The 24,060-nt window shown below is 42.1% G+C and overlaps 1 protein-coding gene across 4 annotated transcripts; it reads left to right on the top strand.

The window, feature by feature from the left end:
- The first annotated feature begins 1,497 nt into the window (after positions 1–1,497).
- Positions 1,498–20,414, top strand: USP44 (ubiquitin specific peptidase 44). Of its 4 annotated transcripts, none has more exons than XM_054272011.1 (6): positions 1,498–1,535; positions 6,930–8,438; positions 16,801–16,999; positions 17,472–17,580; positions 18,356–18,561; positions 18,951–20,414. In XM_054272011.1, exons 2-6 carry the CDS (start codon positions 7,011–7,013, stop codon positions 19,148–19,150), a joined length of 2,142 nt encoding a protein of 713 aa, XP_054127986.1. In that variant the 5' UTR covers positions 1,498–1,535; positions 6,930–7,010; the 3' UTR covers positions 19,151–20,414. The 4 variants fall into 4 exon arrangements, with proteins under 4 accessions (XP_054127986.1, XP_054127973.1, XP_054127965.1 ...); XM_054271998.1 differs by lacking the exon at positions 1,498–1,535 and adding an exon at positions 1,747–1,778 and having other exon boundaries at positions 6,936–8,438; XM_054271990.1 differs by lacking the exon at positions 1,498–1,535 and adding an exon at positions 1,747–1,778.
- Positions 20,415–24,060: the final 3,646 nt, after the last annotated feature.

Below are 24,060 nucleotides of genomic sequence, written 5' to 3'. Positions count from 1 at the left end.
GACAGTGAGTCAGCAAGAAAAAGCATGGAAGGGTTAGTTTGCCAACCATGACTCAAGAAGAAACTGCTGGTGTTAAAGATGAAGATAGGAACTTGACAAAATAGTTATTTGAAAATTGTTAAAGTCGTCTTAAAACACGTAATAGGGATATGCAAATGTGTGGAATTACTAAGCAGGAACAATTCCAATAAATATTTTGATTAGGCAACAGTATTTCTCACTTTAAAGTTAGAAGTTTGAAACAGATTTGAAGCCTGGTGGCTTTATCTGTATACATTTTTTATGAGCTTCTGAAAGCACCATGATAAAGTGACCCTGCAGACAAATGGCCACATCCTGCTAATACCATCTCAGCAGCCTCATCAGAAACAGAAAGAATGGGAATGCACTACTGGAGCAGAATTGAGGCACCCAGGGCCTATAGATTTAAACATTTAAACTGAAACACATTTCCTCTGATGACACAACTAGAAACACAGAAACAGGTGTGTGAGATTTTGATGCTGAAATGAAAACATCCTAATGCATAACGGATCCAACTACGTCTGGCAATGGCCAGAAGCACCGCACTGACTTTCTGAGCAGGTTCACATAAACCACAAGCAGCGTGCTTCAGCATGGATGCAGAAAATGATGCTGCCCAGTCAGGGGTGTTTTTCACCAGATTCCTCTTGCCCCAAACACAGCCTGTCCGAACACAGGGCAGAGCAGAAGGCATGCACAAGTGTAAATCAGTTCAGCGCCAGCAGAACTGGAAAGCAGCTAAAAACAGTTGGCTGCACTTCAGAAACTTTAGTTCTAAAAGTATCAGCGTAAAGAAGAGTCAAATTTAAAAACCAGGACATCTGCAGGACGTGAGTACACAAGTCTTTGCCAATTTAAGTTCCTGTAATGAAACCTGAGACTGAAAAAGTACTCAATACATGGGTAACAAGGGCCTGATAAGAGACTGTGTTTTTTTATCACGTGAGCTGCCTTGCAGAAGTTTCCACAAACACGCACAGAGATATGATATGAAGGAGTTTTAAGCGCTGAGATCTCCGGCACGGTGTGTGGCTGTCACGTCCAGGCAGCGCCCGGGCCAGAGATAGCTTCTGGTGGCACCTGCGAGCCGGGGAGCCAGCGGGCGAGGCCTGGGGCGCAGGGCAGGGCTCAGCCCACGGAGCTCCCGCTGTGCTGGGCTCGGACAAGGATGAAGCCACCGATGACAAATTACGGGAGAAAATGTAGGAAGTAAATCTGGACACCCACTCGTGGGGGGCCTAAGAGCCCGCTTCTTCCCGGCTGGGTACGGACCCACCTCGGGGCAAACAGGTGCCCCGCGGGCACGGCCGGGGCAGCGGCAGCTCCTCAGCACTCCGGGAACTGACCAACGGCGTTTCCCACCGGGCTTCCCGCGGCCGGCCCCGCGGGACCGGCCCGCTCGGCCCAACGGGCGGGGGAGGCCGGGGGAGGTGGGAGGAGACGTGGGAAGGACTTCGGTTGCCACTACAAATCTGGTGACAGATGCGCCGCCGGCACATGGCGATGGGCAGGTGGGTGCGGGGCGGCGGCGGTGCCCGGGGCAGCCGCAGGGGTGCGGGTGGTGGGCGAGTGCGGGGACGTTCGCGGCGCTCCCCCGCACCGCCGCGCGTTTCCCCGCGGGCCCCGCCGCGCTCCCCGGCCGGGCGGGGGCGTGGGGCGGGCGGGGGCGGCCCCGCGCGGCACTGACGTCGTGGAGGGGCCGCTCCGAGGCGGCGGCTGCGGCTCGGGGCGCCCAAGATGGCGGCGGGTGAAAGGTGCGTGCGGGACCGGCAGCGGCGCGGCGGCGCTGCCAGCCTGCCCGGGGCCGGCCTGCGGGGAGCAGGTGCCCGGCGGAGGGGAGCGCGGGGCGGGAGACACCTCCCCGCCTTTTCCTCGGGGAGGGGCGGTAGCGGCGGCGCGCTGTTTGCGGAGGGACACCTGAGGAGGAGGTGCTCGTTATCGCGGGGGCGAGCCGGGCACGGCGTGCGGTTGGCGGAGCGGGACCCTGGGACCGCCACCCCCGCCGGGCAGCAGGGGTGCTGCCGCCTGCCCGCCGCACTCGGTGTGTGGCGGGGAACCCCTGCATGGGGCCCGCTGTCGTGCGCGTTCCTGAGGGGTCGGGAGGACGTCGAGGTGAGGGAGAGCGCGGGAGGAGCGGAGGGCGGCGGTGAGCAGGGCCCGCTGCTCTGGGCTCCTGCCTGTGGTGGCCGAGGCGAAGTCGCGCCATGTCGCGGAGCGCCGGGCGAGCGCCGGACCTTCTGCGGGACCGGCCCCGAGCCCGGGCCAGCCTTGCCGGGGTGTCTGTACTTGCAGGGCTGTCAGAGCTGGAGCTGTCAGAGCTGTCAGAGATGCTCGTTTTTCTAAACGAGCTCGACTGTCAAGTGTAACTTCAGATGAGTAAGAAGTTCCTGTGTGTTTTAATCAGTGTTTTTGGTGCCTGTGTGAAAGTGCTTCAATCTGTGTTGTTTGTTTATCGTCGAGTCTGCACTGCAGGAAACGCGCGGTTATTTGCGGCAGTAGACATCCAATGTAAAGCTGTACCGCCGTCTGTGGTGTCCTGGGCTAAATGGCCACTTCTCGGCAGCACACTGCATGTACATTCTTTAGCTGGTAAAAAAAAGAAAAGAAAAAAAAATAGAGCAAAAAAAGTTAAATGGCACGGCTCCAAGGAAGGGAGACTGGGGGGGTTTCTTGTCAAAGGCTGTTCTGTTAGAAATCGGAAATAATTCACAAAATTTCTTTTTGAAGTGCCGCTTTGATTTCAAGTCTAAATTGTTACGCCTGCAGGACTGTACTGCAGCTGGAAGTTACGCACATAAGTGTTTCGTTGAGTTGTTTTCTTAAAGAAAACTCGTTTAAAACAGCAGTAAAGCAGTACATCTGCCTTCTAGTTACTGAATTTTTTATCTAAAACTTTTGAGTTGTTTAAGTACCCATGATTCCTGCGTTTTCAGATATTCTGCAGGTACTCTGAACCTGATGAGAATCACTTGGTAAACAGTCATCTGATTTAAAAGCCAGAATATAAATGGGGCACAAGAGCACACACACGTGTCTGTATATAATTGTAAAACTCTGTACTGCGTTTCTAGTCTAGTGTTGGAGACTTCTCATTTATGTGTGAGGCAATTAATTACACAAGTAGTGACTAATGGTAAAATTCAGCCTTTTGTTTATAGTTATATTTATAAATTTAGCTGTGAAAATCACCCTTAAATTGATAAAATCTTGATTTTTTTTTTTTTAATGGAGAAGAAATGGAAGAAAACCATCATTTTTCATGACTTCTAAGTTGGTTTTGGCATCAAGTGCTTTTTCAGCTCATTAATTACCCAAAAATGTACATTTTGCCAGCCTTTCTTGAGTGGAACAAAAGGAATTAATGTGTCAGTAAGGCTGAAATATGGTACAATAAAAAAATCCTTTTCTATATATCTTTGTTTCTAGCTTGTGAAACTTTGGTACAAGAAAAAACTGCTGTGTATCTCTCTGTTTCCAGACAACTTAGTGCTTTCAATAGTACTATTCTATATGCTAGTAGTTGTTATTTTGCTTACTGCTTCAGCTCAGGTCTGTGGTAAGAACTCAGAGGGGGGCTTGATCTCTGAAGTGCTGGTCAACTAATTCAAAGTTTCTTTGTGTGTGTGCACAGAACTGAACCTCAGGAGAGAAGAATGCAGAAACCAGGGCTGAATAACTTCCTTTAGGGAGTTTTAACATCGGAGCATTAGATTGTACTATTTCATTCCAGCTGCAGTTTTCAGGTGTGGGAATGAGTGTGCTGTGTTTTTCCTGTTTCTTCCATCGTTGTCACTTCACTCCTGTTTTTTACCCTGAGATCTTTTGCCAGGTTTTGGTTCTAAGGTACAGTTTTTAAATGTTGTGGGTTGAGGCAGTCTCAGTACTTCAAACATTCGTTATGTCAGTGTGCTACTTGACATTCATCTGAAGTTTTCTTGTCTCACTTTTGTACTCTAAGCTTTTTTGCAGTGTTTTCAGATATTGCTGCCTTTTTGACCAAACTGCATTTTGATTTCCTCCCTTTTTTTCAAAGAAAGACTTCTCCCATGCTAAGATGTTTCCTCCCCCTCCCCCTTCCACGCTGTCTCTTTTCTGCACACATCGACGTAGGTGGGAAAATGTCATGCTGGCTTGCTTGCTGGTGGGGGAGCTGGGGCTTTAGGTTTTTCCCTTCGAGGTGCTGATCTTGCTCTTTCGTAGAATTGTGCTGCTTTTGCATGAGGAGCTTGAATGTGCAGTCCTGATTTACACAGTGGCTGTCTAGAAATCAGTGGACTGGTTTTGTCCTCAGTCCAATATCTGCTTACATTGAGGCATGTAAGCAGTTTTAGCCTTGAGAATGTTTTTAAAAATGTGAAAAAAACAATCTGCTCATATAGTTAAAAGGAAGGAGACACAAGGCACGGGGTTTACACAATGACTTTAACAAACCCAGAAAGAGTTGACCCCTGAGATTGCTGAGACTGACAGCATTGCTGTGTGTGACAGCCCTGTGGGAAGGCAGGGTTTAGTGTTCTTTTCTGGTCTGCTGGAAAGGACTGTTACTAATATGTTATGCAGTAGAATCTATATATATTAGTCCAAAACCAGAAAGAGAAGTCTTGTCCCTTAAAATTCTCTGTACCATATTTAATTATTGCAGCACACTTTACAAACGTATTACTCTCCTGAATTTTACCAGTGTTACAAAAGCTTCCCTTTGCTGTGGAAAAGAGGTTGTCAGACTAGAAGACATGAGATAATGCTGATGATCTTATTTATAAAGACAATATAAAAAGCAAACTTCCTGTGCACAATTATTTGTAAAAGAATCTAATTAGCAGCCTGCAGATAAGATTGCCTTTTAGAAGGAATGAATGTTACGGGTGCAACAAGATGAAAGAGTTAAGCAAGCGCTTACTTTTGTGATCTGCTGACCATAGCACACAGGAGATCTCGGCCTCCCCATGTATGCTGTGGCTGGTACTTGATCTGGGAGCTGCTGGATGGCTCCCCAGAGGTTGTGGTGCAGTCAGTATGGACTGGAAACGGCTCTTAGCCAGAATGTGAGAGAGATTAATAGTAGAGATTAAAAGCACAGTTTTTTTTAGTTTCTCTACAGCTGGTTCAAGCTTTTCTTCATTAAGAATAAATTCTATACAGCACATGCAATGCTGGGTGCTGATTATGTGCTTAGAGACTTATTACAACTCTTATGTTGGTATCTGTATTGTAACATTTTAAAAGGCACTAGCCATGGGCCAATTAACCAAACAAAGCCATTTTTGGTTGAATCTTTTAATGACAGTTTTTATCAAAGTGCCAGATGAAAATCAGAGCTTCTCTTCTAGCCATCTGCAACCTTTTACTTGTTTCCCTTCCTTAGCGGTGTCATGTCATTGTACATTAGGATTACATTAGGATTTCCTCCAGCTAATGCTTATTTTACACTCAACATCTGCTCTATATTGAGAAACCTGTTCAGTTTTTCAGAACTGTAGAAATTGATAAATATTAGCATATTTAAGGCTAATAGCAGGAATATAGGTTTTTGGTTCTATCAAGAGTTGTGTTTTTGTAGTATGGTTTATTCACCTGTAAAGCATAGAATCCAGGACCTTTATATTGTACAGCCTAAGCTGGGTCCAGAGCAAGTATTTGTAATGGCAAACTCCTCTCACTTGGCATAGACTGAATATTTGACAAAACCTCGAACTCCTCAGGTGAATTAATTGTTTCATCTGGCAAGCACTGTATGTAATGGTGCTGGTGCTGGGTGCTTTTTGGCCCTTCTGGTCAGTGATGTATATGGTGGGCACAAATGCCCCAGATCAAATGTAATCATTTCCTGATGCATCATAGTGCTGTTACCATTTTTCTCTAGATGTTCAAGATATTCAGAATGGTAAAAACAAGAATGAATCACTGTCTCTTTAATTTTTTGCTAATCAGAGACTGTCTGTTTTGGGTAAATGCACCTTACAGAAAGAAGCAAAACAGCAGTTTTGAACAAATAAATGCAACCATACAAACTTAAAAAAAGATATAAGCCAGTGCTAGCCAGATTTTTAAATGAACTTTTGAAGAGCTGAATTAGAAAGTTTTTATAAAGTTTGTGGTAACTGATGTAGATACCTCCTGGTACTTCTGTCTTAAGAAACCAAGTTCTGCTTTGCTAAGTTACTCTTTCAGAGGTGTTAGGATGATGTGTTAAAATGTAGATATTTAAGATACTTTATTATAGAAATAGTATAATGGGCACAGAGGAGCAGTGAGTTAATTAAAGGTATGGATTAATTAAGGGTTTGAGTTGTATAAAGCCTCATTTGTCTGAACTGTTGGCACTGTGTAAACATAATAAATTTAAGTGAACTTTGCACTTCTGCACCTGTATGCTTAGGGGTAGAATTAATAGGAGAATTTTGGAATCTCAGAATGGTTTGAGTTGCAAGGGACCATAAGGATCCTGTAGTCCTATCCCCTGCTGTGCAGAGGGACACCTCCTGTTAGATCCAGTTGTTTGACATCCCATCCCACCTGGCTCTGAACAGTTCTAGGGATGGGAGCATCCGCAGCTGCTCTGAACAGCCTTTCCTACTCCTAAGTGGGTACTCTGTAACAGCATCTTTTAACAAAATCAGTGCTGCTTAATAAAAAAATCCAAACCAGGCCTAAAGTGTAGCTAGTATGCTTCAGTCCTGAGCCACAAAGCCCTGGCAATATAAACAGTGGTATGCAGGCAGTTTAGTGCGAACCTGGAGCTGCTGTTGAAGGTGTGTGGCTCCACGTGACTGATTTCTGTCACGTGTTTGGTGGCGCTCAGCTGGATGACGATAGTGATCTCCATCTTAATATGAATTTGGTACACTGACTCCTGTCAAAGGGATACGATTGGGTATTTATGAACTATAACTTTTTTTTTTTAGTTGCAGGTTGAAATATCATGGGAAGAAAATAGTTTGGATGATGTGTTTCGGCAGCATATTTCTGCAATTTCAGTGTTAACGATGGATAAGTGTAAGCACGTGGGGCGTCTGCGCCTGGCCCAGGATCACTCCATCCTCAATCCTCAGAAATGGCATTGCATGGACTGCAACACCACGGAGTCGGTGTGGGCGTGCCTCAGCTGCTCGCACGTGGCGTGTGGCAGGTACATCGAGGAGCATGCACTGAAGCACTTTCAGGAGAGCAGCCACCCCGTGGCGCTGGAGGTGAACGAGCTGTACGTGTTCTGCTATCTGTGCGACGATTACGTGCTCAACGACAACGCCACCGGAGACTTAAAGCTCTTGCGGAGCACGCTGAGCGCCATCAAGAGTCAGAACTATGAGTGCACTACTCGAAGCGGGAGGACTTTGCGTTCCATGGGCACCGGCGACGATTCCTACCTCGCGCACGGCGGGGCCCAGGCCGCGCTCCGCAACGAGGACAGGATGTTCACGGCGCTCTGGCACCGGCGGCGCGCCGTCCTCGGCAAAGTGTTCAGATCGTGGCTCGAGTTGACACCTACTGGGAAAAGGATTTTGGAAGAGGAAAGACGTCAAGAAGAAGCAGAGCTAAAAAAGGACGAAGCTAGGAAGAGGAGACAAGAGCGAAAGCGTGAGTTGAAAGCAGAGATGGAGAAGATGCCTCCAAGAAAGAGCAGTCGTTTACAAAATCAGATTAGAATGTCCTCAAAACCAGAACCCTGTCCTCAAAGAACATCACAGAACATGGAATTTTTGGCACAGTTGAAAGGAACATATACCTCAGAAGAACTGAGATTGAAAAAAATAAGTGACTCTCCAATTAAACGAAGGCCTACAGTGACTCCTGGAGTAACAGGACTGAGAAACCTGGGAAACACATGCTATATGAATTCTGTCCTGCAGGTATTGAGCCACTTACTTATTTTTCGAGAATGCTTTTTAAAGCTTGATCTCAACCAAACTCAGGAACTTCTGGCAACAGCAACCAATGGTAAAACAAGATCTTCATCCAAACACCTGTCAATAGCTGCCTCGACATTACACGTGAATGAAAACCAAGAGAAAGTAAAGGGATCCTATTCTATGAGGCGGCCTAGTTTATCCTCTGGATTAAGTGGAGGAGCATCAAAAAGTATGGAACTTATTCAGCCCAGGGAGCCCAGTTCAAAACATATTTCTCTCTGTCACGAGTTGCATACTCTATTCCAGGTTATGTGGTCTGGCAAATGGGCACTGGTGTCTCCTTTTGCCATGCTTCATTCTGTGTGGAGACTTATTCCAGCCTTCAGAGGGTATGCCCAACAAGATGCTCAGGAATTTCTCTGTGAACTTTTGGATAAAGTACAGCAGGAACTGGAGACTACAGGGACCAGATACCCAGCTCTCATCCCTGCTTCTCAAAGAAAACTTATAAAGCAGGTTTTGAATGTGGTTAACAACATTTTTCATGGACAGTTGTTAAGTCAGGTATGTTTTATGATTACTTTTTAAAAGGTGTTTGACTAGAGTAAATCCAGAACTGTAAATCATTAGTCAGGTATGGACATACTTCAAAGGTTTATACATTTATAACTGTTGAGGGGCGATGGTGAGGATATATTACACAGTTTCAGAAGAAATATTATACAGTTTAAATAGAAGCTGCCTTGTAGCCCTTCCACTACCAAAAACTAGGCCATTCAACCCCAATACACCTGTTAATCATAAAAGTTTTACATTTGTTATTTTAAAACACACCTTTCCACCTATTGAGAAATACTTGTATTTGCTGTTAAGCACCAACTCATTTGAAGGAATGAAGAATTTACAATTTCAAGTATCTTGGCTTATCACTATAGTGCTACTAGATAAAAGGTGTTAAGGAAGGTTAATCTAGTGATAGTAGGAACTGATTAGGTAATGGATGTCAAACAGGATATTATTTCAGTAAATAGCTTGAATTTGAGCTTGATTACCAGCGAGTAATTGCATGTCATGATTTTATGTACAGAAATACTTCTTTTCTATTGCAACACAAAGACGGAGAAGGCTCTGTCAACACAGGAACCAAATTTGTGGGGTGGAGGCAATGGTGATTCTCCTTTCTGCATGACTTCTTTTTTTTTTCCTACTTCTCAGCTCCTTGTTAAGTATTTCAGTGTGTTCACTGCTATTATGCATATCCCAACAGTGTGTATAAGTGTCTGATTTCTGACTGAACAAACAAATGCTTTTTTCTGTTAACTTAATCTAAAAACTAACCACATTGCAGCAGGAACAGAAGTTGGGAAGCTCCTGGAATGGATCTGTAGTATACATGAACATGTTAACTGAGGGAGTGTGGAAGCATTTGATGAATATTGTGTGTAAAGAAAAGGCTTAACACAAAAATGTCTGTTCCTGGTATTCTGACTAGTTGGTTGATGGTTTAATGTTTTAATATGTAAAGCTAGAAGTGCAAGTGCTTTTTGACTAAGGTAGGATTGTTTACTGCTGCGATCCCTGTAAACTTCATAGGAAGGTGACAGGGTTGTCTGCAGCATGTGTCAGCCCTCAGTCATTTCAGGTTTTGTGAAGCTACTGGAAACTGTTAGATCTATCAGTAAAACTGGATCATCAGCCACCTTCTGCCTGGCCCAGAGTACAGCGCTTCTGTGGCATACTTCCTTTCCTTGGGCACTAGATATCTTGTATCAGTGTTGCACAACTGGAAGTGTTTAGTACATTATGTCATTAAAGAGTTTTTTGTTGGAAAATTCCATTCCTCTCCAAAATAGCAATTTTGACAGCAAAGTAAGGTTATTTTTTCAGGAACAGTGACAAGGTTTGCTTGTGTTGCAAACTTCCTTACAGGATTCATCGCTTTAGTAAGAATTTTCAAGGTTCTAAAGGCACAGAATCATTTCAGTAATAACTACTTTCACATATTTTTAGCTTTATATGGAGAGGTTTGTGACTAGAAACCCTCCCACCTTCCTGAGACCAGGAGAGGAGTAGTGAGAATTCTCTAATGGGTAAACTAAAACAAAACCAATACAAAACAAAGTAAAAATCTTCACTTCCACACTATTGAGTGAGCCAGAAAGGGAATTAGGCAGTTTTGAGGTATCCTCTGACTTCTGTGACTACATACAGCTCTTACTGCAGCTGCTCCATGTCTGTGTGCAGAATACAGCCTTGATCAACTCAAGAATGCCTCACTGAAGTGAGAGGAGCAAGAAAGAGTATTGAGGCTGTTATCTAGTAATTTCTCCCTGGCCCATTAGGCAGTTCCCACAGACTGTTCAACGCTTTACCCCTCCCAGTGTTCCCTTTGTCTTTAGCCACTCCTTTTTTTTTTTTAGTTTTGTCTTCACCTGTGGTTTTGAACATGATAAATATTATAAGGAAAAGGTAAGCCCTGAAGATTTAAATTCCTTCCTTGTAAAATATATTCAGGTCATCTTAATGATTTAGTCCCTGGTAGTTTGCACATGGAAAGATGAACTCTAAAAACTCTGTTAGGCAATTATTTTCCTTTCCTCAGTAAGATTCCTACATCATGATTTCACTAGGCGTTTGTCAGAACTGCTTTAATGAAGTTAATGGAAAAGGCAAGAAAACACCCATGCAGGCCTGGAAAAAAACCCCAAACTTCTTGCTGTGTCATTGCATCTTGGACAGGGTTAGTTCTTAAAAACAATGAGTGTATGTTTAGTCCTTACAGGCTTAACTTTACCTACCTACAAGATAAAGTAAAACTGTGATAAACATAGTAATAAAAATAAATATAGTAATACTGTGACGGTATTACAGTTCCTCCCTAGAAGATAATTGGAGCTGTTCCAAGCTGCCCTTATTAAAAATAAGACAGGATTTTATTCTAGTGTGTTAAATTAACTCTTACTTGATTGAGAAAGGGGAATTGGGGAGCATGTTTCTGTGTGCAGTTGCCTTCCATTTTAGAACCCCTAAAACATTACTGTACCTACTGGCCCTTTGTACAGAGAATATAATTTCAAGATACTTGATTCTGTGAGCTGCTCAAGTGCCATGAAGTCAATATTCCTGACCTTCAAACCTCAGGAATACTGTGAGCTACTCTTGATAGAGAGCACAGAGGATCCCTTACGGTGCTGATAAGCTGTGTGTTTACTTAGGTATCACATTACTTTCACATGTGCAGCTCAGCTTTTCCCCCCCTTCTTCTAGTTCTAATTTCACTTGAAGGGAAGTGATAATCCTGAGCTTGCCATCAGTCTGTTGCTATTGAAGTGCTGCCTGGTTCAGCACTAACTGAATTTAGGATCTAAGATTAAGGAAGCAGAGAATTGAGTGTTTGAGAATCTTGTGCTTTCTGATAACTAGATAGATAGTTTCCTAGATAACTAGATCTTGTGCTTTTGATAACTAGAAAAAGTTTTGGGTGATGTCATATATGAGGTAGTTGTTTATGTTTTGCTATTTTCTCAGCTGATTTAAAGTAAGTTTTCTTCATCTTCTGCTTGAAATGTTTTACTATTTTATGGAGTACTAGACCAGGCAATGGGTAACTCCAGGAATTGTATGAGCAAACTGCCTCTGTTTTTTTTATTTTATATTTATTCTAATACCTGTTTTAGGATTTTAGCCTTTTACTTTGCAGTACTGTGAAACTGCAATAACTGGTATGTCTAAGAGAAGTAAAGATCTGCATTGTAGGTGCAAACCCTTCCCCTCTGCTCTGTCTTCACGTGCTAGTCTTCCTGCAGTGATTGCAGAAAGTGGCTGAGACCTCTCAAACCCATTGGGATTCTGAGGAGATCCCAATATGTCTGTTAAAACCCAAGTTCTTTTCACTCCCTCAGTGCTTGTACCCTTGTGGAAGGTACTTACTGTCTCCTGGCCTCAGTCCTTCAGTGGGAAAGGAGAACCTGCTGTGCTCTGAACTCGTGTGGCAGTGGTGAACTGACCCACACTGGCTCGCAGATCTCTAAAGTACACTTCAAGAGCTCAAGTATGTTATCTGTTGCTTCAAGAGTTTTTTGGCTTGTGTTTTTTTTTTAATGGTACCAACTAAATAACATAGTTTGTAACAATTTTTAAAGTATCTTTATCTCAACTTTGTCCATATTAAGCAAGGAACGGGACAGGTACGTTTCTAAAAATCCAGAAATTGAAGTAACAGATTTTATTGTGTGCCACATGTACTCAGAAATCATATGAGCAGAAATTCTTGGACAAGGATGAAATCCACCTTGAACTTCCTTCTCTGGGCTGAGCAGTCCCAGCTCTCTGTTTCCTTATATGTCAGGTATGTCCAAGGCCTTTCATCATCTTCCTGGCCCTTTGGTGGACTCAGTCCAGCATATCCATGTCTCCCTTTCTTCTGAGCACCGGGCCCAGCACTTCTGCTGTGTGGGAGCTGAGGAGAGGGCAGGGATCACCCACCTGGACCTGCAGAATGCAGCTCCAGAGGCTGTTGGCCTCCTCTGCCATAAGGGCACATCTCTGGCTCCTGGACAGCTTGTCCCCCAGATCCTCTCTTCCTGCCTGTCACAGACATGTTTTATGAAAAATCCTTTCCTTAGGATTTTTCCTCCTGAGAAGCTGAGAGGCCTCAGGAACAACATGTGAACAATAATTATCTTCTGCTGTGGAATGCAACAGGTGCATCATTGATTGGTCTCATGTGGTTGTTTCTAATTAATGGCCAATCAAAGTCCAGCTGTCTGGACTGTCTTGGTCAGTCACAAGCCTTTGTTATCATTCCTTTTCTATTCTTAGCTGGCCTTCTGATGAAATTCTTTCTTCTATTCTTTTAGTATAGTTTTAATAGAATATAAAATAATAAATCAAGCCCTCTGAAACACAGAGTCAACATTCTTATCTCTTCCCTCATCCTGGGACCCTGTGAACACCGCCACACCCACCCAGCCTGTACTGGTGCCTGGGTGATTCAGGACGGGGTGTTTCCTTTTGTAGAGCTGCATAAGGTCCTGTTTCCCAGCCCTGTCCCATTCCCAGTGGGTGGCAGTGCCCCAGCCAGCCTTATCAGCCACTCCTCCTGCTTGGTGTCATCTGCAGACTTCTCAGTTCAGAAAAATTGCCTCCAGTATTTTTTATAGCAGTGCCTGGTAGAAACTAGCTTCTGGTATCTCTAGGTGTGCTTAAAACTTCCTAAGCAGTTTGATGACTTCCTGATCGTTTTTAAGATGGAATCTGAGCAAAATGCTTCTCCCTGCTCCTGCTCAGCACAGCAGAATAACAACGTGCAGTGGTCAGAGAAACGAGTGTGCCAGGTCTCGAGGAGTGAAGGAGGTTCTGACCACTGTAATATGTAAACTATTCTTAAAGCATATTTCAGGACAGATTGTCTGAGAAAAGGGAAATGTGATTTTTGAGTTGTTTGAAAGCCTTTGGGTAGTATGCTGTGAGTTGGAGTTTTGGGGGAATGCTGAGGGTGGTCTGTGTGCTGCTGGCTATGAAGTCTCCCACTGAACGGACTGTTAGAAAGGCAGAACTGGAGGCAGGTAATGGGACACTTTGCTCTTAGACCAGTTGATGTCATGTACACTGATTTCTATGTTTTGGTGTTAGTCTTTGTGCTTTTATGTTTAGCCTGACCTACAGAATGATTGTCAAGTTGTTTTCCAACTAGATAAAAGTAACATTTTAAATTAATCTATAAGAGGCTGTTGAATCACAGACTGCAGTTACCTGTGGTTATGCTTTATGTTATTCTGCTAAATAAAGAAAGATAATTTTGAGGATACCGTATGCCTATCACTACAAAGTTCAGTTGGGTTTTTTTTATACTGACTGTCATATGAATTATGCATTTTAGCTGTATTCCAGAGATCGCCTTCAACTTCAATTATTTTCCTGTGCAAAAATTGAGTTACTAATCATTATGTACATGTCTCATCTAGTGAAAGCACAAAAATGGTACTGGCTATTTTACTCTTCTTAAAAACAACAAAGCAAAAAAAAAGAGTTGGGGCAGAGGTGGTGAAGAGTTTTGTTTCTTCCACACAAGTGCAGGGAACATAGGCAAAACAGTTGATGATGAAGTTGGCTTTTACTGCAGCAATATGTTAACTATTTTCTTTGGCTGCATTTACACTGAATGCTATCCAGGGCAGTGGCTGTCTGTCACCTTATTGTGGCCACAGTGATGCTTGTCTGAGCAGTCTCCGTGCTTAGCTTGAATCAGGCAATTTGATCCAGCTCTTTTCAGTCTGGCCTTTGGCCCATGATTGAATACTAAGCTTTAACCAAACAATTGTGTTTAGAACCCGTGTTTTAAGGCATGAGAGGGTGGTCAGGGCAGAACATAAGGTAGAGATTTCAGACTAGTTAAAAATCTGTAATTTACTTTGCTCTAGCGTGAACTTTTCATTTGCTTTGCTATAAATGACAGCATCAAAGCTTCTTGTAATAGCAATTCTGAATTACAAAGGGAATGTGGAATCAAACTCTGAAACCAGATTGCTAGAGTAGACTCACTTCCCTATTACTACTGTTGTGCATACTTTTACTAGACAAAGTTACACTGGACAAATGCATGAAGTTTTTGCCCTTTGAGTTCATGTTTGGGGTTGGTTTTGTGTTTTATAAAATCTCAACCAGCTTTTGAACAGTTTTTACAATTTCTGCCCTTCTCAGGGAGAAAGAAAATCTGTGTGAATGATAATGGAGTTTGAGATAAAAGAGTCCCATTTAGGACAGAAAGAAGAGTGATGGCAATGTCACCAAGCCAATGCCAGTGGACAGGCCAGTGCAGATGAATTCCACAGAAGGCTGGGAATCCTCCTGCTTTTTGAGCAAGCCACTTGGTAAGCCCAGGCCTGGCTATGGCAAACACTGCCACCCTTGCTGCAGCCGTGCCTGGCTGTGCTTTCCTTTCCCACCACATCGAGGAGCAGGGAGCACACAGGGGCTGAGGGCTTGGCTGCCCTTGCCCTGTGGCTGTGTCGGGTTACCGAGCTGGTGGCAGCTACAGCAATCCCAGAGTTAAACTCTGCTGCAGTGAGGACTGGCCTGCATTGGAGGAAATAAGTGCAGCTGTGTGTCAGTACACGGTTTTGTCCCCACAAATCAGCTTTGCTCACAGTTGCATGACGCGATGGGAGCAGATTTACTGCATCTGTTTGTGTTCTTCAGGTTTTTTGACTGGGAAAAACTGGAAGCTGGGTCTATTATTCATGTCTTTTTCTCTGGGATAGTACTCATTAGCTAGTTGGGAAATAAGATCTTAACCTAGATTATTAATGTAATACACTAAATTTAAAACCTCAAAATGTGTTAAAATTATCTGTGTTGGAGTCACATGTGTTCTACATCCTGAGCTCTGTAATCTTAAGTGTGCATTCATGCACAGCAAATTCTTACATAACTCATCAATTAAACAAATTTTTGGCCCAGCAAAATTACCCATTTGTACAGCAGAAATTTTATTGGTCATTCTGGGATTAAGTTGGAGTGTGATTGAACTGTGGCCAAACACACAATTTTGTCTCCCATGTCTAGATTTCAGCTCTGAATTACTAATAATTTGTGGCTTTGAAACATTGCCAGATGTTAGCACTTGCAAAAGACACTCCTGACAGCGTAAATTAAAGCAGAAGAATCTCCTCTTTTCTGCCATGTAAGTTTTGAAGTTTTGTTTTCTAAGAACAAGGCAGTGGCATTTTTATCTTAGAACTTCATGCAGTTGACAGCTTTCCTAACTGCACTGCTGAATGTCCATGCTGGGACACAAACCCACATGTGCACTCGGTGGCTAATGCAGAGATGGAGTCTGAGCTGTTGCACTACTGAGTGCAGTTACAAGAACACCTAGGAGGAAGATACCATGAGGTGACAGATAGGGACTTATATAAGTCATCATGAAATACCAAACAGGGTGAATAATAACCTACCAGCAAACCTTCAGAGGAAAACAAAGGAGCATCTGAACGAAAGTGAGTGTACTTTCACACTTGTGTTGGCTTACTAACCAAACTGGAGGGAACTACACCAAATTTGTGTGGAGCAGCAGCAGTTTAAAAGGGTCCCTGTGAAATAACAATGTTTGGATGTCACATGAATTTTCATTCCTTTATTACTATGTGTTAGTTGTTCTGAACAACTTGTGGTATTTTCTTAAGTAGGAAGCATGCAACACCTAATGTGTTGTCTTTCCAGCTTAGAAGAGCTACTGCTTTTAACTTATTTTCCTAAGTATTGAATGTTATAATAAATTAATTGTCTCCTGCCTGTAGTATCTGCATTTTCCAGGTTGATTCACTTCACTTCTTTACATTTTATTTATGTTGTCTTACTGCTTGTCCTTTCCCTAGTGTGACAATGGATCCACTTACTGAAAGAAGAAATAAATTCTTTTTACCTGTTAATTTTTCTTTGAAGAAGTGTGCTTCCTAATCCAGGCTTCCCTGGAAGACTTACAAAGTAAGAAGGATATGACTTTAAAATCCCCAGCTGTTCATTTTTTTTTTCCTTTTGTGTGTGTGGTTTTGATTTATTTTGATTTATGTATAAATTAACCTATATTATAATTTCTGATGTAAATTTTCCTTTTTGAGAAAAGACTCCTGAGACTTCACCAGCTGCTTTCTTTTGGACAGTCCCAGACAGAACATTTTGACACTGTTTTTGTTTCTCAGTAAAACATTAGAACATTTACTTGTTTGTGATAACGGTTTTGGACATGCTGCTTCAGAGAAAAGAAATGAGGTGTATCATCTCTGTTGTTAAATGACTTTGTCTTGTCTTTGGTTACCCTTAGTTATCTCTAGGAGAAAAATCTCTTTTTAGAGCTATGTAATGATACATGTTTAGCAAAGTACATTTTTGAGTGTAAGCAGCTGGTGAAATTTTTTTTTTACAGGTTACATGCCTTGCCTGTGACAATAAATCAAACACCATAGAACCTTTCTGGGACCTGTCCCTGGAGTTTCCTGAGAGGTATCACTGCAATGGCAAGGAGATGTCGTCTCAGTATCCATGTCTGCTGACAGAAATGCTGGCCAAGTTTACAGAAACTGAAGCTTTGGAAGGAAAGATATATGCATGTGATCAGTGCAACAGTGAGTAAAGGCAGTATGTACTCATGCATATGTTCTCTGTGTAAAATATAAACTGACAGTGCAAGTATGGGAGTCTTAAAAGTATATTGCAAACAAAGACCTTCATCTTATGTCCTGCTGTGGTCACTTGAGAGCTGTTACTTGCCCCCTAGAAGATTAAATTGTTCAAAAGATGTTTTGAAGTGTGATGCTTCATTTAGATACAGTCTCATGACACACTAATGGGGTTTCTAGTACTCCCAGCTGAAGAAGCCATCACCTTTCTAAATTAAGGTGATTAATGTAAGTGACCACAAGTGTTTTTCACTTGCATTGTAAAATAATCATTGCAGATCAGCTCTCAGAGCATATCCTTTTTAAGGAGGCACGTACCGTAAATGTTTAGGTCCACACAAATTCTGTGGATAAATTTAGACTGAAATACAAGGCTGTTACCAAGATTTGTATTGTGTAACTGTGTGTTTGACCTCAGCAAAACGAAGGAAGTTTTCTTCTAAACCAGTTATACTCACAGAAGCTCAGAAGCAGCTTATGGTGTGTCGACTACCTCAGGTTCTCAGATTACACCTTAAACGGTTTAGGTAAGTAGTACCACAACAAAAAGTGTTGCAAACTGGCAGATTCAGTCTTGCTCTACCATTGCTTAGGATCAATGTTTTTCAGCATCAGTTTCGTTTCCCTTTACTAGTATGGTGAGAAATAGTTACTAGAAACTTCTTTTCCTTGTTCACTTGAAACATCAGTAAGATATGTTATTAATTTAAGCTTTAACTTTTAACTTTTTGGATTTCAGTACTTGCTCCTTTAGTACCAAAAATATTTTATCCTTGTTTTCAGTCAAAACCTACTAACCTTGCTCTGAACTCTGTTGGTAAAAATTAATCCTGTGGTAGAGTAGGATGCTCATAATCACTAATGCACAAACCTGGACTGTATTCAGTGGAAGTCTCAGATAATAATCCTAAATATATTTAGCCTCAGAGAAGGGAAGTGGACACTGCATCTCTGTGAACTCATTGCACAACATCAGTACCACCTGCCCCTTGTACAAAGGAAACTGAAAATGAAATAGAATAAATGAGAAATACCAAGGAGGTATAACAGGTGGGAAATACTTCCTGCTCACCGCTGCAGAGATCTTAAGGTAGATGTTTCAGAAGATGAGAACAGTAGGTACCACAGACACATTTAAAAGGCCTTGAAATAAAGAAGTGAAAGAGGAAGCTTAGAAAACCCTAGCATTTATTTTGTGCACAGAGCAATAGTGAAAATATTATGCTGTGTTCAAACATAATTCAGAATGCTGTGCTCTTTCCTTAAAAAAACCTTAAGTTTTCATTTGCTTTAACTTCCCAGGTGGTCAGGACGCAATCACCGTGAGAAGATTGGTGTACATGTTAGTTTTGAGCAAATGCTAAACATGGAGCCTTATTGCTGCAGGGAATCCCTCAAGTCTCTCCTGCCTGACTGCTTCATCTACGACTTGTCTGCTGTGGTAATGCACCACGGGAAAGGATTTGGCTCAGGGCACTACACTGCCTACTGCTACAATTCTGAAGGAGGTAGGAGCCAGCTGGGACCTGAGCAGGGAGGGAGAAAGGGGTGTTCCTAATTCTAAACTGATACAAAGAAAGTCTTTTCTCAAAAGCAAAAGGGAATCAATTGTAGCTGATCTGCCTGAAAGGAGGAGTGCAGCTCTGTAGAGCAACAGTTCAGTTTTTGTATTGCCTTGTTAAATGGGTTCTAGCTATAAACTCTCTTGTAAATCTGAGGAAGCTGAGCTGGGCTTTTAAAACATTGAGGTAAATAAACCAGATCAACTGAAACAGTTTACTATTTGTACACAACTCATTAAATAGGACCAAGCACTAATTCATTATTAAATATGATGCAATTACTTAAAATCAGTGTCCTGATGACTTTTTTTTTCTGGTATATTTCGTTATTGCAGGATTTTGGGTACACTGCAATGATTCAAAACTCAACATGTGCACTATGGAAGAAGTATGCAAGGCTCAAGCCTACATTTTGTTTTACAGCCAACGACTTACTCAGGCAAATGGACATGGTAGAGTCCCTTGTCCTAGCACAGCTGAAAGTCAGCAGCACACAGAATTAGCTGGCTCTTCCATGGACAACAGTAGCAGCTAATCCAAAGCCAGTTAACTGTGTGTGTGGTAAAGGTTTAAATTGTCATAACTATGTATTTTTAAAAGGAGGTACAGTATTGTACTTTTCCAATGTTTATATAGTTTTGTATTAGTTGAAGTACTCTTTACAATGGTTAGCAAAAGTTTTTATTGACAACAAGTAACTTTCAAAGTACCTAGAATTTCAATACAGCTATTTTTTTAAAGAAGAGATTGCTATGTGCATTTAACTTTTACCTCAGGCTATTTTTTTAAGCTGGTTTTGTATTTTGATAATATTTTTGAATTGGTTTAGAAAATTTACTTCAATGGGCAACTGATATTTGTCTGGTTAATTTTCTGTATATGCTTGTGTACATTTTATAGTATAGTTCTAATGATACCGTGATTCTTACTGTCTTGCAGGAATTGCTACTAGGTCTTAGAATATTGACATTCACCAGCAAGGAATGTTTAAAACATGTCAGATAGTAACTGAACGTTTTGTAGGCAACTTTCTGTGAAATTATTTTGCAAGCTTGAATGGCTATACTAAAGATACACTCGATAGAATTTCTTAAAATCTGAACTTGAAGAAATAGAGCATGAAGTTATTTTCATGTAAGTGTGTAAGAGGAGTGTTTAATAACACAAGAATGTATCTTTATCAAGACTTGCATGTTTCAGCCTTAACAAACCTGACAGCTTAAAACTCAAGTGCCAAATTCAAAGTAATTTAACAACCAGGGGCTTTTTTATTCCAAAAATTTAAAAAGTTTTCTTAAACAAACAAGTAAAAAGCACAGTAACCCCCCAACAATAAAACCACACTTACTTACCCCACTGTCACTGCTACAAGAACATTTGCATCCCTTTTCTTGAATTGAGCCAGCTTACTTCAAGCTGCAGCAAGCATTGTCTGTCTCAGTCACCCCTGAGCAAACAGCTGATGAGAAGCAGCTGCAATGTTTGCATGAAAGCATTCTCAGTCTGGTTTCATTACCCACAACTGCTGTACCTTATACTACATGGTCCTACCACTAGCATTAACAGAACTGTGCAGTGAGGAGAATTTAACAAGCAGGAATTACCAGTCCTCCACATGCAGTAGTTAATGCCAATTAAATTTTAATTGTGAAGTTATTTTGTGTAAGTCCTATGCAAATTGTTACCTCATCTTCTGCAAAGTTTATACCTCAATAAAATGCCTTGATATGGACAGAAAAGCGGGTGTGTACTGGAATCAATTCCTCCATTATCATTACATTTGTAAAAATAATGTTTAGATTTTGTCTAACAGGAGTTAAGGTGTTAACTATACAACTGCTTTGGCCCTCTGTCAGTGATTTAACAGCTGTGTTTGCTATAATTTCTGTTTCTGAAAGATGCCATAGTATAGCAAGCACATAGCAGCCTCAGATCTCAAACTTCTTGGTCTTGTGCTCATCCTAATTAAGTATACAAAACAGTTCATGTGTTGGTTTGGGGAAATTTTTGGTTGGTTGGGTTTTTTGTGGTTTTGTTATTGGTGGTTTTTTTTTTGGTTTTTTCTTTTTTTAGCCAAAAGCCACGTGCTGGAGTGATCTGACCTGTTATGGCTGTTCAGTCTTTCAAATACTTTCCTCTGCTGTCCTGGCTGGTGAGGAAATGCATGTAATTTAAACACCACTTTCTACTTACAGGTAGTTCAGAAAATTTGCTTTTTAGGCTTCTGATACTTTTTCCTCCTCCAAGCACATCTCTTAGGAGATCCTTAGGGGTCTTCAGAGCCTCAGGCATTAAGAATCTGTCTTTGGACATGTAGAGAGCAACTTGAGTGTGAGAGTTAATTGCTCTCAATCATCACTATTAAGCACATTGAAGGAAGCTTACCCTGCCATCTTTACTAGAAAGATTGCCTAGGTTCTGCTTCCAGCTATTCCTCTGCACTGCAGCAAAGATTGCTGAGTCTCCAGGCTTTCTCTGAAAGACATCTTTAGCTCTGCAAAAGCAACTCCAGCTTTCTTCCCAGTGCTCCTCTTGGATAGAACAAGAGAAGGGGAGGAGAAAGAGTCTTAGTCCTCCTAATCAAGGCAGTGGGGAGGGTAGAGATGATTAGTGCAGTCCACCACAAGGATGAGCTAATTCAGGTGCTCTTCTCTACAGCTTCTGCTTCAGTTCTTGATGTTTAACTAGTTCAGGTAGTAGCTGTGACCCTTTAGCCAGATTAAGGCTGTTGGCCTCTCTTGCCAGAAGGGCACGTTACTGGTTCATGGACAGCTTCTAGCCCAGGTCCTTCTCGGGGCAGCTGCTTCCCCCCCAGCCTGTGGTTCCTGCCCAGGAGCAGGAGTGGGGATTTGCAGTGTAGGACTCCATGAGGTTCCTCTTGCCTCATTCCCTGGGCCTGTCCTGCTGCCCTTGTGTGGCAGCGCCCCCAGCTGGCCTACCAGCCACTCCTCCGGCGTTGTGTCATCTGCAAACTCACTGAGATCTCGGGGATGCAGCACACAGGCCAAAGCAGCCTCACTTTAAACTGAAAACAGTTCCCAGTCCCCGGTGGTAATGGATTTATGCATCCTGACAGCACACACCTTCACTCTTCTCTAGTGGTGAGAAGGCTTCTATAGAGCCCTCTCCCATTTAAGGGATTCCAAGATATAGCCTTACTGAAAGAAAAAAAAAATTGTAGTTTCAAAACCTGGGGACACAGGCACTTCCAAAACAACTAGGTAAAGAATTTATTGTTCATCTGAACTGCTGACTAGCCTACACAGCTTTTGGGTTTTTTTCCTAGAGCCCTGTACCTTTGTAAAAGAAGGGAGATGTAAGCATCAGTAGAAATGCAAAGCAAAGCTAAAACGAGTATGACTTTAAGTTAAAAGAGTTGGGTGCCTGGCAAAAATACCAAGTCAAAAATGATAAAAGAGTCAGAGCAGAGTTGTCTTTTTTCTTTTACTTTAAAAATACTGAAACACTCAAAATTATAAAAACAGACAAGCCTCTTGAATCCTTGTGGGAAAAAATAACTACGCATAAGTCTTAAAAAAAATATAACCTGCTTCAGAGCATGCCATGCTTTTGGCAAGCTACATGGTCTTTATCTCTAAACACACCTTTGTGAAAGTGCTTGGACTGAGGAAAAGACACTGCCCACCTCCCACTCTGGACAGCTGACTGCTGTGTCACAGAAGGCTGAGTACCAACAGTGCATAATCCTGGGAAATAAATAACAGTGAAAAGCCTTCTTTTCTTTTTTTTTTTTTTTTGGAAGTAGGATCTGGCAAAATTCCTCTATCTCCATCAACAGCAGCTGTGAAAATCAAATTCCAGTTATGTTTACACATCCCATCATTAAGTTTGCATACCATCTTACTGTGTTTTGGTACTGTTCTGAAAGTAGCATTTTGATACACTGCAGCAAACATGCCACAAGCACACAGAAAGACAGCAGCAGTTTTCTTGCTGAAACAGAAACTCCACGTGCTCCCCACACGCTCTACTTCAGCCTCCTCTTTAAAATGCTCTGGTTGTACTCACCCAGCTGTGTCTGCTGTCCCCACCAGCCCTGTCTTAACCACATCTAAGAGGAGAAGCATGGTAGTTGAGTCTAAAATTAGGAAAATCTTAGGCCATGCCTTCATCAAAAGGACACGTCACTCAAGGTACACTGTGCATACTCTAATGTATGTACAGGAAACAAGACCTCATCTTCTGGGTGTTTGACAACAGACCTCAATATCTGGCTCAAAAGTCTTTTGGTAAAATTTTGGTTTTGTCAAGTGACAAGAGCATGGTTCACTTACCAGACACCATGGCCAGGACTTTTAACACTTACAGCAGCAGGAAAAGGCAGCCTGAAGCTGAGAGCAGTAGGAAATGGCAGGCAGGAGGATGGAGGAGGGCCAGCAGCACAGCACACTTGTATGCAGAAACACCCAGTTAAATTTATGAGCAAGTCATCACGCTCTGCAAGTCTTTTTCTGACTCATTTCTACTTCAACTTGTTACACATGATGATCAGCCTCTACATGTGAACTAACAAACAGCCAGCAAATTAAAAAGTTAAAAGAGGCCATAGTCCAAACTAGCTCTGCTAGTCCAGGTAAAAAACCCCAAAAACAAAGGAAAGAAAACACATAATTGATTTGTAAAACCAAATGCTTTTAAAGTTACTATCAGTGAAGTTAAGCCTTAAGCTGTAGAAACAATACCAAGTCACACTGAGCTACTACTAACCAGGCACCTTCTAGAGCGAAAAGTCTGGAAACTGCCAATAAGCAGGCAAGAACTAAACCAGATTTCTCTTGTTTCCAGCGGACTTTGTACAAAAACAGGTGAGCTGGAAGGCAGCCAGGCTACAGGAACCTGCTCGTGTCACATCGAGAGGTGCAGAAGAGCACAGTCTTGTTAGCATCAATAAAAATAGCAGCAGCAATGTACCCAGCACAGATTCTTTCAAGTGCCAGCTTTCACTTTGCAATGCACAAGCACCCACACTAGCTACTGTTTCTTGGGAAGCTGAGACACATAAACACACAGCTGCATAAATTAAAATTCATTGCTGGGATGCCAAGGTTCCCAAACAGCAACAGCAGAAATAAATACACATTTCAGTATCCCATTTCAACCATTTCTGCAAGTTTAAAACAGTACTGAATTTGAACAATACTTGTATTTGGGGTAAAAACCCCACCAGTGTCTATTATTTTTAAACTGTAGGCAGTACATGATACTGCTCCCGTCTAAATTGCAGTTCACATAATCAGGTATGGAAGGACAAAAATGCAGCTTTTACCTAAAGACAGAAAATAACTGATATTTTTAAGTTAATATGAACTCTTCTATAGAGACAGGCTGACTACAAAGGAGCAGGTGAAGTGTCTGTTTTCCAAGCACTTATGTTTAAGGCACTGTTACTGACCTATTAACAGAGCTGTCATTTTTATCACCAGT

This window comes from Melozone crissalis, unplaced genomic scaffold, assembly GCF_028551555.1.
Source record: "Melozone crissalis strain CALT ecotype California unplaced genomic scaffold, PUWL_Pcris_2 ptg000004l_1, whole genome shotgun sequence".
Taxonomy (NCBI): Eukaryota; Metazoa; Chordata; class Aves; order Passeriformes; family Passerellidae; genus Melozone; species Melozone crissalis.
The sequence above is the reverse complement of the archived record's forward strand: the minus strand, read 5'-3'. Positions and strand labels throughout refer to the sequence as shown.

Bases quoted from the DNA above. Each gene is read 5' to 3' on its own strand.
- USP44 (XM_054272011.1), top strand. From the start codon at position 7,011: ATGGATAAGTGTAAGCACGTGGGGCGTCTGCGCCTGGCCCAGGATCAC. The intron at 8,439-16,800 runs GTATGTTTTATG...TTTTTTTTACAG, and splicing joins ATGGACAGTTGTTAAGTCAG to GTTACATGCCTTGCCTGTGA. The intron at 18,562-18,950 runs GTAGGAGCCAGC...TCGTTATTGCAG, and splicing joins CTGCTACAATTCTGAAGGAG to GATTTTGGGTACACTGCAAT.